The following is an 18,587-nucleotide window of genomic DNA, read 5'->3' on the forward strand; positions in this document are numbered from 1 at the left end:
ATAAAATGTAATTGATATCAACGAAAATTCGATTTGAATCATGTGAATCCGATTTTATTATATATATTTTTAAAAAAGTCATGACTTTTGCGAACCCTGGAAAACATTTTTTTTAAATTGATATCCTCCATATTTAAAGATTTAGCAATGTAAATTAATATTCTATATAAAGTAATTATATTAATTTTCTATGCAATGTAAATTAATGCTCGTTGAGCTGATACATTGAGTTGAAATTTTTTCAGGAAGTTGATTGAAAAATAACTGAGTAATATCAACATAATTATAATGAATATTAGTTAATAAAATATTAATAATTGTAATGAGAAGTTTAAAAATTCGTTTTATAGCAGAGTGTCCATAATAGCACATAATAAGTAATTATGATAAAATTACTGAATTTTAATTAAAAGTTGTGACTTTTTCATTAAATTCATAAAATATGCAGTGAATATTTATGTAACAACAGCATATCCAATAACGGAGAGGGATTGCTGGGACAACTGAACTTTTAATGTGACCATTTTGAAGGAATGTAACTGAATTTTATCAATGAAACTCAAGTTTTATTCCTCAAAATGAACATGATCAAACGCTTGTTGGCACTAACATTAGACTTCAAATAATTACATAGAAAGAAGTCTTACAATATTAAAATGCATAATTCTAGACAACCAATTTTATTCACGGAAGGGGAAAACAAACTGCCAGGAAATGACTCAGAAAAAGTATTTTCTTTTCCTTAGTTATTCTTTTTTTAATAACGAATTATTAGCTGACGCTATGTTTTGTTTTCTCTGAAAATACCTTACGGCAAAAATTGCACAAAACTTAAAACTTGTGAAAAATACTTAGGGCGCCTTATATTTATTGTATGTAATGGTCAATCTAATTAAAAAAAAATTTCAAAAATAAATATTATTACTTATGCAAGCATCCTGGGCTTTCCGCCAACCCCCTTACATTTCCTTCTAATCTTACTTCTTTTCTTATCTCGTTTCAGATTGCTCCTCTACCCTACTTGTAAAACCAGTGTTTGTTCTACACAATCTCTGAGAATCGATGTTCACCGCCAATTTATCCCATCATGTGGATATTCACAGTAATGAGGTAGCAAAAAGATTGGAAAAACAGTCACTTGTTCCTTACTTACTTATAGGAAACTCTGCTCCATTGAAGGATCCAAGCTCCATCTATTGTAGCATATACCACATACATACCGCTGGTATCATAGGACATCTACTGGTACCCTGCTGGACATAAAATGAAGAACCCAGACTACTTTGGCCAAATTTGCAAGTGGCCATCTCAAGTGCCTTACTTTTGAAGGAGGCAGAAAGATCTTCCCTACTTGCAAAAAATGCTGCATTCAACAAGCATCGCCGGTACATATTCTGGTTTGCCTTGAACTTTCTAAGGTGGATCTTACATCAGATCCCCTTTTTGTTGCGGATTTTCTTGCCTTCAATGGTGTCCTGGAACTTATCTAATATATGTCAGATTATGAGGATCAGCAACAACAACTTGTTAACCACTTTGCATATGCTTGCTTAGCTACTTTTCGATTGTTACTTTGTGCTTAGACACTTTTCAGTGCCGCTTGGTCATAGAACATAATCTATGGTATGTCCATTTTTGTATTTTTACTTGTGCTTTGTTCTTACTCTGTAGTACAAAGTATAGCCTATCTTTATTTAGATAGTACTAATTTGTTTTAAATAAAATGAACCTTGTAAAGGTATAGAACAAGAGATTTTTGTTACTTACCAGTGCCAAATTCCTTATTAATACTTTCATCCGCTATAATTGGTAAATTCTCCTCAGTGTAGGGATGTCTTATAAATTTTCCAATTAAATGAGAATATCTTTTATCATCAGGATTTACAGCAATAGCGGAGTCCCCTAGCATTGTTTCTAATCTTGTGGTTGCAATCAGTATTTTTTCATCTTTGAAAAAAAAAAATTTAAAGAAAAATCAATTATTCAGTTATTAATTACTCAGTTATTAATAATTAACTAACTTCTAACTAGGTTATTTATGAATAAAAAATACTTCAAATTTTAAATATGCAGTAAAACCTTGATTATTCTAATTAATTAAAATAATTGATAAAGATAACACACTTAAAGAAGACATTTAAGACTGAAGTACACAATCAACAAGCACATAAAGATTGGTTTCATAAAAGTCATTAGATTTCCTAATAAAATAAGCCAAGAAAAACTGTTTTTTATTGAGAATCACCAGCTTAAAGATTAAAAGAAAGCAGGAACTAATACACTGAGAATTCGGGCCTTAAAAAAATTTACAAAAGAAATAAATAAATAAAAAAAAAATTAAAAAAACTTTGCTGTTTTGTTTTAACTATCAGAATTTTAAATTATTTATTATTGAAATTTGAGTTTTCAATAATTTATTAGTTATTTCATTAGCAAGGCACTGTGGATTTCTTTGTATCTTTTTAGGAATTCTTTTAATGCGCATTTTTGTATGAACTAATCATGGGCGACCATACCTGGGTCAATCTTTACAGCTATTAGTATCCAAAAATCGATTTATAGTTATATACATAAATATTCTAGTACACCCAAGAGATTCTACCTGCAGAAAATCTGCGATCGAAAAGCTGTTTAGTTATCAACCTTTTCGATTCCGTTTTTTAATTTATTTTAAATGTTTCGCTTCATGCAAAAATCGTGTGCACTTATAGAAAATGCTAACCATAAGAAAAGTGAGAAATTGTTTTACCAAATGATTAAAATTAATTCCTATTTTTTGGAGTGTTACAGTATTTAGTAGCCACCCTGTAGTTTCCAATACTTGAGAGGGTGTTAAACTAGAGAAGAAACTTTTCATAACGAGTTCAATTTCATTTCATAAGAATTTTAAAACTTATAATTTTGAGAAAAGTACTGTAAGTTCAGGTAAACTTAGAGTAAACCATGAAGTTTCAAATGATGAAAAAATGTTTTAAAAATATAGTGTGCATAATAAATTGCAAACAAATTATGGCAGAATTACTTTACTCAATATTCCTTAGTAATAATGGTATAGTTTGTTTATATTTCGATACTTTGAAGAAGAAAAAATTCAGCATTTGAAACTTTGAGGTTTAGTTCAGGTTTGACAAAACTCACTTTTTTCTTCATTTTAAATTACTAATGTAGATAAAAAATAATTTGTCATGAAGTATTTCTCCCGCTGTATAGCCTCACTCAAAGAGAAATGTTTAGAGGAATTTTACGACTTTACCACACAACAACTATAACTGCTGAAATAATCTTATTTAACTAAGATTTTAGTTTTAAACTGAAATGTTAAAACAAAACAAAAAATTCGTCATCAGAACAAAAATCAAAATTTAATTACCTGAATCCAACACAGGATAATAAAAATAATCCATTAATCCTAAGTGAATTGGATCTTTCAAACTAGGAATTCTAATTCTGGTTTTTCCTAAAACTTCAATATGATCTACCTGTTAAAATAAAAAAATATATAATGCTAGCATTCATTACTTATACTACTTTTAAACGGATATATGAAATAAAAAAGAAACTAAAAAAAAAAAAAAAAAAAAACTCACTTCAATATCAGATATCACAGATTTCAGTTCACAAGACCAATTAACTAATTTTTCTTTCCTATAAATCAAATTTTCTTCAAATAATTGTATAAACACTTTATTGACAGCTCTTGAGGAATTCTAAAAATAAAGATTAAAGATGAGTTAAATATTAACAAAAAAAAGTGAAAGGCTTGGGGTAACATAGTGATAAACCACGCTTTTTTAATGTGAAGGTATTGTTTCCCGATAGGTACTTAAAAAATTCAGGATTATCCTTTAGATAAGAGCACAATACACAGAAACGTTCAATTGTTTACATGATGATTGTGGTGTTTACAACAAAAAAAACTGCATTTTGAAACTTGAAAGTGTGGCTTATTGATTATAATGCCCCAAGTCTATACATATGATAAAGATTTAGAACACAATAAATAAACAAATAAAATGAAGCCTTACTTCATCCATTGTAAAAAGGCATTTACGAAAGTCCAACGATGCTCCCAATAATTTTAACTGAGTTTCAATGTTTTTTTGGGTGCTGAAAAAAAAAACAATTCTTATAATACAAAACTTAAAATACCTTGAAGTATAAAACAAGAAGCAAATTGTTAACAAAAAAGAAAATTATGAAAAAAAATGAAAAATATTATAATGGCAGTCAAAGTTGATCGTTAGGGGGTACCAGTCCCAGAAGTCATAAAAACAAAAAACCTTTTCTATCGAGAAAAAACGACAAATGTCTAAAATTTGCTCTCTCTGTACCCCAAAGGTTTTGCAAAAAGTCCAGGAAAAGAGAATACAAAATACAAAAACAAAAGTAAAATACATAAACTAATTGCAAAAGGATTGATTTTTGATTCCTCTTATAATTAAAATATAAAATGTAGCAATAATTTGGAAGTAAAAATCATTTAAACAGAATAATAAATAAAGAAAAAAATTTTTTTTCAATTTCAATAAATAGAAGCAATAGATACACTTAACAGCAATTTGGTATAACTCTTCCAGAACAAAATTAACTATGAATTTTCATTAGGAATAAATTTTTTATTTACTCTTGTTTATATATTTAATTTTATTTATTTATTATCATTAATTTATATATTTTTCTAATGTTGTATTTTATATTATATTTGCAGTTTCAACAGACGGACAATTAATCACATCTTGTCATATTTTTAATACAACTCAAATACTAGAGATAATTTCAATATTCCTTTTCAATAGATACCGTTTTTCTGGGGTGCAAAGATTATATGATAATTGATGAGCTTAATGGAAGGTTTTAAGTAACTTTTTTGGAACAAATTGTAATTTCTCTCAAGGGAAGATAATATTCTAGTCTTGTTAAATTATGTAACATTAATACATACTCCTCTGGCATTTTATGCACTGTCATTGATCATTTCTTGACAATCAAATATTTACTGTGATATACACATGACACATTTTTGCCATTCAGCCCTTTGTGCTTGATTGTGAAATGACTTTTCATTATGTGGGACGCTTTGCATTAATTTGTTTTGCCTTAATTTCTCAAACTTTAATAAATGAGCTGCAGTGATTTGGAGGATACAACGCTCACCTCCCATGAAGAAACACAAGTTCAAATCCCAGAGAAAGCTGATCTATTCAAGTTCTGTTCCCAACTCACACTAACCACAGGGCTGACATAACAATATCCTCCTTGGTGGACATATAATGGTTTGGAATCCCTTTGCTGTCCGTGGGAGGTTTTCCTGGTTTTCTCCTCCATGTAATACAAATGCAGATTAGTTCTATATAAAGTTCTCTGATAAGGCTTGTTTGTCTCATTGCTTGACAAATGACTTTCCTTGTCTTCAGAATTGGATTCAAAATTACAAGGTTAAGTAGTTGAGCATTGATAGCTGCAAACCAAAAAATGAATCCATTGTTCAACAGTGATTGTAAAATAAAACTAAAAACTTTAGTGGATGAAGGTATTTATTGATAACAATCTTTGAGTGTTTTTATAGTAGAAGAAGGTTTCAAGTGCATCAGATGTAAACCTCTCCTTTGGCAGCAAATTAAAATGCAAAGAGTGTGAACTCTATAAAGTGAACGGTTAAAATGAGTGTTTGCGGATTTTTTTCAGTTGGAAGTTGAAGGAAATAAAAGGCAAGGCATACTCTGTATTTCCTATTGTCAACACAGATATTTTTAAGCTGATTTACTCAAACTCACAAAAATTTCCCTTAAAACCTTCAGCCCTAAATTAAATTCAAAAAAGATTTCACCTTCTGTAACTGTTAAAACATGGGGCCAGGATAGCCTGGTTGGAAAAGCGCTGGACTCTCGTTCATGAGAACGGGAGTTCGAATCCAGCCTGGCAAAAACTCCCCGCGTAGTGAATGGTGGCTGGTGCACGTTAAATCTGTCTGGTTACAAAGTCCTCCATGTTCCCATAATAAATTATACGCCTGGGGGTACTGAATTGGAAATTGTTCGTTCGCTGGCTCAAGTCAAACTCACAATCTGTGGATGAATACATGGATCCACCATAAAAACGGGTGTGGTGCATGGGCGCGGAAGAAATTGAATTCTCGACCATAGTTGGGGCCACTGGAAAACAAGAACAATCGCTCCCCCAACAACAACAACTGTTAAAATATTAATATTATGGCACTAACACCTAAGAAACAATATTTAAAATATTTCTCACACATTCTTCCAAGAGTTGATCTCTTCAATAAAGGCTTTCCTGCCGATTTCTTGCCTTGATAATTTTCTTTCAAGCAGAAGTTTCTTTTCTACTACTGTTTGAGTTGCAATTCCTCCATGGTCATATCCCGGAACCCAGAGAACTGATTCTCCTCTCATTCTGTGCCTAAAATAAAGTATGCTGTCATCAGCTACGATACACTTATATAAAAGCGAAAAAAAAGTTTAACAGAAAATTCGACTGCAGAATACTAGAAAAAAAATTAAATTAGCAAAACTTAAAAAAAAAAAAAAAAGAAAAAAGAATTTCGAAATTATCATCATATTTGGCATGGATAATTATGGCCAAAGGCCTTTCGCTAAAGATTCCTCCAGAACAATCGATTTTTTGACCTGGAGGTCAGAATTAATAATTTTGAAAACAAGAAAACCATTAGATAATTTTTAAAAAAAAGAAAAACATTTATATGTTATGAAATTTAAGAAAATACATAAAAAGCATATTTTCTGGGAGTCTTAAATTGTGATTTGGGAGACTGTAACTATCTGAGCAGTAATGTGTAAAAAATTTTAAAAAAGAAAGTAGCATAATCAGTAAAATTCAATATCATATCATGTTATCATAATCAATAAAGCTTTGATGTTTTGCCCAAGACAACACAAGTTTCACGCCTGCCAGTGGTTTTTGCATAGTGTTCCCAGTTGCTATCAAACATAATTATCAACATAAAGCGTCTCATGGGATAGACAAATCATATCCTGCAGAAGTAAAACTAATAAGCAAGACTATTTTAAATACTCTTCAGCTGTACCAGCTACAAAAAAAAAATTTATTATATACAAGAATCATCAACAATTTACTTAGCTTTTACCCAATAGAAAATACTTGAGCATATTACAGATTATTTTTAGCTGTATAACTTAAGAAGTAATGCAGTAAAAATATTTATACACATTCATTCCAAATTAATTATACAAATTTATATATTTTAACTTATAATAATTGAAGAGATGCAATAAATAAATTTGGCAGTCAATTTACCAACGAGCAATGCAGTCTTGGATGGTAACAGTCAAAGTGTGACCAATATGTAAGTTCCCAGTTACGTTTGGTGGAGGCAAAACGATAGTGTAGTCTTTCCTCTAAAATAGTAAAACATAATTTCAATTACCCAAAAAAATAATAATAATTGAGTTATATTAATTGAATTCCTCAAAAACAATCAACTATGTTCTATCTTCATTCATTAAATTTCTTTTATCAGCATAGTTTATCAATACACATATGGTCTAGAGGTGAACTCGAGCTCACTTTTAGAGGCCAAGAAACTTTCAATCCTAGCCCAAGAGGGATAATATTTTCCTTTGTGATTGATTGTTTGGCCACAAGTAAGAAAATACTATTTAAAAGTTAAACCTTGTTTTGGAATAGCTTACTCTAACCTTTGACAGTGTAAGACTATTATATATATTTGTTTGTGCAACGTAATTTTTTTCGTCCAGTTTGTTTGTTTAAATAAGATTAGATTCAGTGAGTTGGCTGCAGATTGGTGACAAGTTATTTATTTGTAAATCACTTTTATTTTCGTTTGAAACTTTGTGTTATAAGTTACTTAAGCATTATATCTCTGGATATAACCAGTTTGATATAACTTGTTAAAACAGACTAAAAAATAATATTTTCCACTCAAAAAATTTTAAAAAAAATCATTTAATTTACATCAATGATTTTATAAAAATTAAGTGATTTAAATCATGTCAATCCTGGTGTATAATAATCATTTTTTCCTAATTTTGTATATTAATAGATATTAAAATTTTAAATAGTTTTTTTTTAATTTTAAATAACATTAATAAAAAATATTAAACTACTTTTTAAAGCTTCAAACTAAAAAACTAATAAAAAATTAATACCACTCATGTTTAATCTATAAATAAATAAACACCATTTATCTAAATACTTTAATAAAATAACTATTGGGTATAAAATAATGAACTTGCTATTGCACATAACTCAAAGACACTGAGTTGTCATAAGACTGGAATTCAACCCTCAGTGGTCAAAGGTGAAGCCTGTCCAGCTTCAAATTAATGGATCAACGTGTACCGACTTGTCTAAGTAAAGACTACTTGTGCACAATGCTGACCACATTGCCTCAATAATTACTATGGTTACGAGATTGTGGAACTTAAACCATCACAATGGGTTAATGCAAAAATACTTTACTTTTTTACACTTTACGTGTAACTTAATCAAAACAGTTGAATAAAATGACATTCTACACAATTTATCACTTTAATCTCATATTAACCATCTCATCGGCTTATTTCATGAAATTTTTTTTTATATATTATGACATTTGACTATTATTCATTACAACAAGCACAGCTATATGAAGCACAATTTGTTAAAACATTAAAATTAAAGAAATAATGCGCTGCAATTGTATTAAATAATAACTAATTATTATAAACTTAATAAATTAGCATATTAATAAAATGTTTTTCACATTAGACATTAATTCATAACAGACATTAGACATTAATATATCACATAAGCAATGACTTATAGTGAATTTCAACAAAGTAAAATATAAATAATAAAAAAATGGCTTACTGTTCAGCTACAGAAGGTTTCTAGATACATTATCAATAACTTTTAAAAAAAAAACAGTAATAATAATAATAAAATTGATAAGAAAAACGCTGTCATAAATGTAAATATGAAAAGACAGAAGTTCTAAAATGAATTAATTCATCTTTGTCAAACTAGTCCCCCAGCTATGTAAAAAGAATAAAAACAACAAAAATATAAGAATTTAAATAATTTTTTCCTCTACTTAAAATAGATGAAAAATAGTATTTATATTTACCTTTGTTGCAGCACATTCAGACTCAGGGATAAATAATTGGTTTTGTTCCCACCATTCATACCAATTTTGTTCAACTTCTTTTGGATCATAAGCAGGTGGATAAGAACTTGTGAAATCTAAATAAAAATTATAAAGTTTTTATGCCTAAAACATAAACATTATATATATTCCAATCATGAACTTTCCCTATACTATGAATATAATATTTATGTCTTTCTTAAGAGTGTCAAACCAAATTACTAGTACATATATGTATATATTTTTACATACTGACGCAATTATTTTCATATATATGACTGATATTATGAGGAAATCATAAGAATAAATGAAAAATTTTAAAAGAAAAAGTTTTAGAATAACAAACTGGCTCAAGTAAACATGAATAAATATTTCTTAATCATCCCTTTACATTTAATGTAAGCTAATTTCTCACACAAAACCATTTTGAATATAGGTGTAAATTAAGTTTTCCAGCTAAATTTGTCTCCTTAAAGTAGAGAAGTAGTTACTACAATTCCAAAGTTGTTAGTAGTCACTACATTTAAATAAAAAAGTAATTGCAGTTAACTACATTTGCAACAAAGTAGTTCTGGTAAACTACAAAAATAATGTAGTTTTTCTGATCACTGAATTGATCACAGTGAATTGTCTCACCTGCATACGTGATTCATTAAGTTTAGTCCTAGACTTTGTTATTCTAGTAACACAACTTAATGTTCAAGTCTACAATATAATTAATTATGGTATAACCTTGATTAATCAAGGTTTCTCTTAACTATGCCGATAATAAAGTCTGGGTTTTTTTGTCTGAAATAGCCCTAAGAAAGACCACACTTTTTAGTTTGCTGTCCGGCTCTATTGCCCCTGAAAACACTCAACTTCCAAGAAATATTGCACTCTGAAAAGTCAACAGCGGCAAACAATGTTTCCGGTGGCCCTGTTGAACACCAGGTGCAATGTGTTATTGGACTGTACTTTTGTAACAATGTACTTTTGCAACAAAAGGTAAAAGAATATGTTAAGAAATGGTAATGTAAAATTAACAAATTAATGTATATTAAATTTAGAAAATACAATAATTTCTTGAATTGAAATTGGTGTTATTTTCGAAAATGCATCTTTTAGTTTAATTTTAAAAATAGTTCAAAAAATTCCTATTTGCTTTTTGAAATTTACCATTAGTAGTTGATTTCCTTTTTAAATTTGTTAAGATACAAAATATAACTTTATATATGTTTATTTTTATCATTTAAAAAGCGTTCTGTTGTTTTTCATTTCAAGAGATGTTAAACTTGTGAGCAAGGCGAGTTTTTATACACAGTTCATATTTACCGAGATTTCCGATATTCGAGGTACAAGCAGTTCCAATAAGTTTGGATAATTGAAGTTCTGTTTTACGATCTCCTGTTTTAATTCACATGAAGTACATTTCATATTTAGTTTATAGTAACAGTTATCTATGCTCAATTAAAAAAGAGTAATAAAGTCCAGATATATATATTTCAATTCTTTACATCATTATAACACAATCAAAATTATCTTAAGTACCTGAATTTTTCAATAACGTAAAAGAACAATGATTTGTTCTTAAACAAAGCTTTAATTGTTTTCTGAATGATTTTAAAAATATATAAATTAATACTAGAAACACTAATGCTTTAAATGCTAGAAATAAATTTAAAACTATTCTGTCAAATTTAACTGCTTACGATTTAAGCACAATATAAAGTATCCGTTATAAATTAATGACATTTTAAATAGGAATTTAATTTAAATTATCAGTAACTGTGGAAATAAAAGTGTAAACTTACAACTGAATTAGTATTTCTTTTAACAATGCTCAATTAATGGGTCAATTCAAGATTTAAATTTAGATGTGACAGAGAGAAATGAATACAACAATCACAATATATTAAATGCAATATATGCAAATAAAACTGAAGTTTGAATTTACTTTTTGATGGTGGTTTCTTTACTTCATTTTTATATTGCCCTTCAGATGAGCACTAAAAAACAAAGAAACTTTCAGAAGGGAAATAATAAAAGACAATATTAAATAACAAAGTTTTAAAAAAAAAACAGACAAAGAATAGAAACTCTTCATAACTATCTAAAACTACCTGTTTGCATCAAAAACAACAAAAAGTTCAAAATATAAGATTAAAACAAAATAAATAACAAGAAATATTTCTATAGTATGAACTAAGAACTGAACTAATTTTGATAAGAAAAATTAAATGTAATGTAAAAAAAAAAACCATAAAATTTAAAAATCATTACGAAAAAACAGATATGAAAGATCAAAGACAAGTCCAGATAAATCTTAACATACTTGTACACCACATTATAAGAATGCATGTCAATCATTTTTACTTTACTTTATAAAAAACAACTTCTTTTCACCCTACATATCATATTTTAGAATTAAAATAATTTATTTTTTTATAGAACAATGAGATAGACAGCAAAATTATAGATAGTATTCACAAAAGTAACTTTGGTATAGATTAAAATATTTATCTAATACTTAAAATTTACTAAATAGTTTTTGGAGAACAACATTCCTAAGAAATAATAAATTTTGCAAACAATATTGAAAGAGCTTGAAGCACACTAATGCATTACTTTAAAAATATATTAGATTGATTATTAAGTACATAAAACTATTTCTTTGCATTTTTCACTACATTCTATAAAGTTAATATATCATTTTTAAACTTTACGCAACTAACAAACAAACTATGCTCGAGAGACAAAACAGAAGTTATATAAAATTTATCAGTTTAGTGATAATAACGACCTATGATAATAAGAAATATAAATTAAATGTTTAAAAAAAATTACACCGAAATATATTTTTTTAATATGAGTATTTTCTACAAGTTAAAAGACTACATTGTATGTTTGTTAAATAAAAGAAACATCAGAAAGGAATTTAATATTGAAATTAATTAATAAAATTGCAAACGTCTTTTAATAAATAAAGATAATGGTGATGAGCATTTAAATATCTTACTCTGAGAGGAATAATCTGGAAAGAACTATGAAAAACGTTATTTAAACTGCATGTTAAATATTTCGAAGAAACAGATAGTCTTTTTGCAAGTCGAGCAAACACCATTGTTTCCATTTTATGAGGTAAAAATTAATTTTAAATTTCTTTCAGCCCAATGGCTTACGGTTTCACCGATCTGTTTTTGTTGACACTTTTGTTTACAATGCTGCCATTGCCATTTTTTACAAACTTAAATTGTACTTAATTATTGCGTAGTGCATTTTAGCTTTCATCGAGCAATCGCTATGATTTAAGCCTCGGAAATAAAAGTTTGTCAGTTATCTTGCATGTGGCAATGATCATTGATGCAGTATGTAAACAAAATTTTGATAGAAACGAAACCAACGTCAAATTAGAAGCTCTTGCTTAAGATTTTCTAATAAAAAATTAAAGATGCGACGTCGTGGAGCAGGTGGTGTTGGAGCGATCCATAAACAACAATTAGCTCAAGCTAGATTTAAAGATAAGGGAACCGAAATGGCTGATGATCAATTACAGCAAATGACGAAACAAATGGAAACTTTCCGATCAAACCTACAAGATTTTGCCGGAAAGTATAAAAATAAAATTAAGAAGAATCCCCAATTTCGTCAACAATTCCAAAAAATGTGTTCTGCATCAGGGGTTGATCCTTTAGCTTCCAGCAAAGGATTTTGGGCTAATATGCTAGGAGTAGGCGACTTTTACTATGAGCTTGGAGTTCAAATTGTTGAAGTTTGTCTTGCTACAAAGCATCGAAATGGTGGTATTTTAAAACTAGAAGATCTTCGAAAGTTGTTGGTTAAATCTAGAAGTGTTAAACAGGAGGAAATAGATTATGATGATCTTTTAAGAGCCATTGAAAAATTGAAGATTCTGGGTGAAGGATTCCGTACCATAGCGACAGGTTCTACTAAAGATTACATTGTTCAGTCTGTACCTGCTGAATTGAGCGGCGATCATACGAAAATCATTCAAAGAGCTAGTGATAATGGTTATGTTACATTAACCATATTGGTAGAAAACTTTACATGGGAAGAAATGAGAGCTGAAAAAGCTATCAATGATTTGATTAGAGAAGGTTTAGTATGGATTGATGAGCAATTTGAAGGAGAACCATCGTATTGGTTTCCTGGACTTCAAAAACTCTAAAAAATATGTTTCAAAATTTTTATTTTCTTTTGTTTTATTTTGAACCTAAAATTGATATCTGTAATGTCAATTTCAATACATCAATGTTACTATGTTATTGATTACATTTGATGAAGGTATTTACTTATCAGTATCTGTTTGCGACTACTAGAAGGTCAAGGTGCCATCGGAATTTTTTGCTTGCAAAACTTTTGCAAATATATGTTCAGGTTTTGTACGGGGTAACTACAACTTATACCCTTCTAATTGGTTTTCTTTTGGGATATTTTGTTTAGTTTCTTGGCGACCACTGCCCAGAAGTTCTGGAAAAGGTATAAATATGGATGCAGAAATCTTTCCCATTAGATTAAATGAAATTTCTTATAATACATTGATTTCAAGGGTGAGATTTCTGTATTGTGGTCTTGAGTTCCCACTACAATCACCAAGCCGTCAAATAAATTGCAAACTTGCAAATATTTTTTTTTTTTTTTTTGCTGTGGGATGGCTACGCATTAAACGCTTCAAAGTTGCTCTCCTTCTGGGATTTTTCTCGCAAACAGCTGCTTGGATGTTGCCAGGACATGGCGATTATCCTGTTGCAGATCATGATAGAGATATCTTCCCATTTCAGAACTCTCTGTATTAAATTTTTTTTTCTACTTTATTCTTCATAAATTTTTAATTTGTTACCAAAAAAACGTCTTAATCTATTTTTATGTGTTGTTACTTGAAAGTGTCTAAGACTATGGAGAGATTTCCATATTGGTACCTGTGCCAAAATGGTTGCCATGGTTTGGCAAAAATCAGGCAATGCTAAGGAAAAATTTTAAAAAAATTTGCAAAATGGGCTAAACTTAAAAAGTAAAACATCAAAAAGTAAATCAGTGGCACGAGTTATATATTATTGAATTGTTAAAAAATATTGTTTGAAAATCTTACATTTGTTGTCTCTCAAAATGTTACAAATGTTTGTCTCTCAAAATTCCTGACTAAAAAAGCATATAGAATTGTATCAACAAGATATTATGAGATTGAAAGACTACGCAGCTTTGATTAAGTCATATTTCAATGAAAGACGTAATATCGGTCCATTACCCATTTTAAAAGACTTTTTTAATTCTATATTTCATTTTGGGGTTTTAGCTATCTCTTCAATGCTAATACCTGGTTAAATATAGGGATGTAACGAATTGGGATTTGGCCGAATATACAATATTCAGTGGCAGAAATTGGCCAAATAGCAACATTTTTTTTTTTTTTTTTTTTGTTAAAAGAATAAAAAAAACTTTAAAATATTTTTTATACAGAAATAAGTTTAGTTATTATGGAAAAATAATCAAAACTTCTCAGTATTATTGGTGTAAAGGGTAAAAAAACATTATAGAAATGTTTAAGAATTATAGAAACATTATAGAAATGTTTTAAAATTGAAAAAAAAAAAGAAATAGAGAAAAAATAACCTCATTATTCTTAAAACAAAAAAAAAATTTAATGCTAAAAATAATATATTCCGGGAAAAAATCATCCATAAGACTTAAAAGAGGTAATGTCGATCAGAAGCGCTTTTAAAATATAATGCTATCATAAAAATGCCTTTAAAAACAAAGATTATTTACAAAAGCAAAACAGAAAGAATAAAAATTGATCTTAATTTTTGAAAGAAAATTTTAAAACTAAACATTTTAGTTTTCAATTTACTGTATTTAAAAATAAATAAATAACGATTAAAATCTATAACAAAAACCCTCTTAATTATCACTCCAAGCGTCTTAAAAAATATAAGTTTTCTTGAAAAAGAAAAAGCTAGATAGAAATCAGAGCAAAATTGTTCCTAATTTTTAAACAAAATATTTAACGCAAAAAGTCTTAATGTAAATTTTTCACACTGCTGTATTTTTAAGAAAAAGTTACCATGAAAGAAAAACGTTCATCAGAAACGCTCTTCAAGAAAGACTGTTATAATAAAAATTCTGAGAGATAGAAAAGTTAATTTTAAAAAATCAAAAGAGAAACAAAAAAAAAAATTTGTTCCGAAATATAAACCTTTTTAGAATCGCAGTTTTCTGTGTTATTAGTTATCTGTCTTACCGTACAAGAAAAAAATGATAGTTAAATTAGGTTAATATAAAATCTATTAGAAATGTTCCGTTAACATGCTTCGCTTTAGTTAAAACAGGCAAAAACGAATTTCGCTTTTCCATGCATTTCGGAACATAAGAAGTTTTAGAACTTAACAAATTAGTGTTAAAAAAATTTCTAATAATACATTGAAAAACAATGCAATTTTATACTATTCTTTATTAAATCTATATAAATTTTCTCCAAAAAAAATTTCATCAGAAATGATTTTCCAAATAATACTCTGCCGAATATTCAGCAAAAAGGCTGAATACCAAATTGTGGCCATATATTTGTTACATCCCTTAAATATGTATCAGTAAACCTTCATGTGCATAATAATTTATGATTATGAAAAAATGATGAACTGATAAATGATTTGTTAATTTTATTTAATTCCTTTAGACAATAATTAAAGATTCTTTTTCCATTCATGTTAGTAACATTCATGAAAATTTTTAACAAAATGTTAAATATCATCTGTGTTTATAAGGCACTTCATAGATATATTTTTGAAAAATCTTATTTCCCAAGGACATTACAAAACCTTCTATATTAATTAGTTACTTCAACAGGGAATTGATTACATACTTTTTTCATATATAGTTTACATAATCTGTTAATTTATTCTTTTTTAAGTTCAAAACTCCATCTATTGTTTCAAACCAGCAGCTTGTAAAAGGCATAATACTTAACTGTCTGCTAACATTCATTGTTGCATTCGGTTCATCCCTGGCGCCAGTGCTGTTTCTGTTTAAACTGTTGCAAGAGAGTGTTCATGCTTTTCATGTATTCTGAAAAATTGTCAGTTTTCTGTTATTGTTAGATGTAATAAAATATTTTATTTTCCTGATTTTAAGAATAAACCATATTTATTTATTAATCAACCAGTAGCCTATTAGTAAGCTATAAGTTGATAAGTATTAAAACAACAAAAGGATTATTAGATTTTTTTCCTTTCAAAAATTAGCTATTGTATATAGGGTGACCTGGGGTAATTCCTGATCAAAAAACGCAAACATCTATTTTGTGAAAAAACTATTCGAAACAGAATTTTAATATTTACTGTAAGTTTGAGGCTATATGAGGTGAGTCCAATGCCACCTTCTTTTGTTTGAAAATCTAATTAGAATTTAAAAGATTTTAAATTTTTAGTGATCAAGAATAACCCCTGGTCTTGATCATTTCTGGGGTAATTACTGATCACCAGTTTTTATTGTAAAGGGGCTGTTTAAAAATAATTATATAATGGTAATTAACAAATAAGACATCAAGATCAAACAAATAAACCAAAAAGATATGTTTAAGCAGCTAATAAAATGATTTATTTAAAAGCACGAAAAACGATTAACACTTCAAATTTTCAAAAATCTTTGCATCGTGCCATACATTTTAGGCAATCATCATTCTCATGTTCTTCTGAAATATAAGAGAGTTCCCACATGGGTTACTTTTGCTGGATTTTTTAACTTCATTAAGGGAAAGTGAAAAGTTAAATGAGGTATGTCAACAGCTCTGGCAGCAGCTCTCACACTGAAATTTTCATTTTCAATCATTAAAAAAAATTCACTAATTTTGTTTTCTAGAAGCTTAGTATCCTTTTTAGGCTTATAATTTCTCACCATATTTATACTAGGCTAATTTATAAACTTAAAAATTATTCTAACGATGTACACACATAAAATTAAGATAGAAGCAAGGAAAGACAAACCAGAAATGGTGCAAATCAGAATACAGTCTTGTATACAGTTAAAAACGAATTTTGTGATGACTGTTAAAATATATTTTATAGTTGTTCCACTTAAGAAATATGAACTGTTATTTAAGAAAAGACAATTAGGTATTTATAAGCTATTTTATATACTATTTATAAGAAGAAATGACAATGATCAGGAATTACCCCAGTGATCAATAATTACCCCATCTGTAGGGGGTAACATTTGATATAGTTTCCTATAATCATTTATCATGTTTACAGTAGATGTGAAACAATTAAACAAAAGCTTACACTACTTTTATATCAAAGAAAAAGAAAGTGACTCAAAATATTTATTATTAAGAGAAGGAAGGGGATCTTTGCCGAAATGTGCACATTTTGAAACCAATCTTTGAAATGGAAAATACAGAAAGCAGTTTAAAAGATACTTATTTTGTTAGATTAAACAAAAAATTATTATTAAGTAAATGTAGTTATACTTTAGTAAAGTGTACAAGCATTCTTGTCCATGTCTTAAATTTAAAAAATAATAATTTTTTTAAAATAAAAATTAGGTGATCATTATTTACCCCAGAAACAGAGTGATCGTGAATTACCCCGGGTCACCCTATGTCTCATTTTGTTTATATTGAGCATGTAGAATTATTATCTGTTGTCAAAATTAAATAAGTCTCATAGAAAATGTAAGAATTTTATATTTCCACTAACTTATATTATCCAGGGATAAAAAAATATTTTAATACACAAATCATTTGTATTTTTTCTTCCAATTTTGTCCAAAAGTTATTTATTTTTCTAAAAATACTTTATTATTTTTTTGCCACGTGTTAGGCAATATTCCTATTGTAAATTAATATTTTTTATTGCATAGATTTGTAATTATATGATGTTAAATATTTGTCATTGATTATTGTGCTTGTAATAAATATGAAATATATGCTTATTATAGAAGTTGATTAGATTTTTTAGTTAATGACTTTTAAAATGTCTCTCTTTTTATTAATGTGTAACCTTACAAAATTAAACATTTTAATTCATATTTTATTATATTTTTTGACTTGACACTGCTAGGAAAAAAAGCAAATAGTCACTAGATTATATTTATGGTAATATCAAGATGAATTTTGTTGATGAGATTTAGTTAATCTGATTTTTTTTAATCACTTTAAAAGCTAGTTAATTCTTTTAAACATTAGTACAAGCCAAACCTAATGTCACAAACTTTGATAACAGAGAATTTTTTGATAGCATAAAATAGTGTTCCCCAACCTTTTTATCACTGCGGACCTGTCAACGCTTGATAATTTTACATCTTCACAATGCCGTAATATATGTAGTTTACCATTAAGCTGTAGCTAACTACTTTGCTGTGGTGGCTAAGAGCAAACATACAACCGCCAAAGGGTTAAAATATATCAGAATTATTGACTCTCTTTACCATCTTCATGATTTTAAATTAA

General features: G+C 28.2%; 2 protein-coding genes across 2 annotated transcripts in view; one reads left to right on the forward strand and one right to left on the reverse strand.

Moving 5' to 3' along the window:
• Positions 1-12,343, reverse strand: part of LOC107439216 (valine--tRNA ligase) — a 43,958-nt gene extending 31,615 nt beyond the window's left edge. The window contains exons 1-9 of the mRNA XM_016051733.3: positions 12,141-12,343; positions 11,079-11,130; positions 9,125-9,240; positions 7,294-7,394; positions 6,253-6,417; positions 4,026-4,107; positions 3,588-3,707; positions 3,371-3,479; positions 1,768-1,947 (exon numbers count right to left, since the gene is read on the reverse strand). Coding sequence (XP_015907219.1) covers positions 1,768-1,947; positions 3,371-3,479; positions 3,588-3,707; positions 4,026-4,107; positions 6,253-6,417; positions 7,294-7,394; positions 9,125-9,240; positions 11,079-11,130; positions 12,141-12,254 — 1,039 coding nt within the window. The 5' untranslated portion in view covers positions 12,255-12,343. The remainder of the gene's footprint in view (positions 1-1,767; positions 1,948-3,370; positions 3,480-3,587; positions 3,708-4,025; positions 4,108-6,252; positions 6,418-7,293; positions 7,395-9,124; positions 9,241-11,078; positions 11,131-12,140) is intronic.
• Positions 12,344-12,464: 121 nt separating this feature from the next.
• Positions 12,465-14,553, forward strand: lsn (vacuolar-sorting protein SNF8). Its single transcript, XM_016051734.4, has one exon. It carries the CDS (start codon positions 12,573-12,575, stop codon positions 13,308-13,310), a length of 738 nt encoding a protein of 245 aa, XP_015907220.1. The 5' UTR covers positions 12,465-12,572; the 3' UTR covers positions 13,311-14,553.
• The last annotated feature ends 4,034 nt before the right edge of the window (positions 14,554-18,587 follow it).

The sequence above is a fragment of the Parasteatoda tepidariorum genome, chromosome 4 (assembly GCF_982258835.1).
Source record: "Parasteatoda tepidariorum strain Cologne lab strain chromosome 4, Ptep-v5.0, whole genome shotgun sequence".
Taxonomy (NCBI): domain Eukaryota; kingdom Metazoa; phylum Arthropoda; class Arachnida; order Araneae; family Theridiidae; genus Parasteatoda; species Parasteatoda tepidariorum.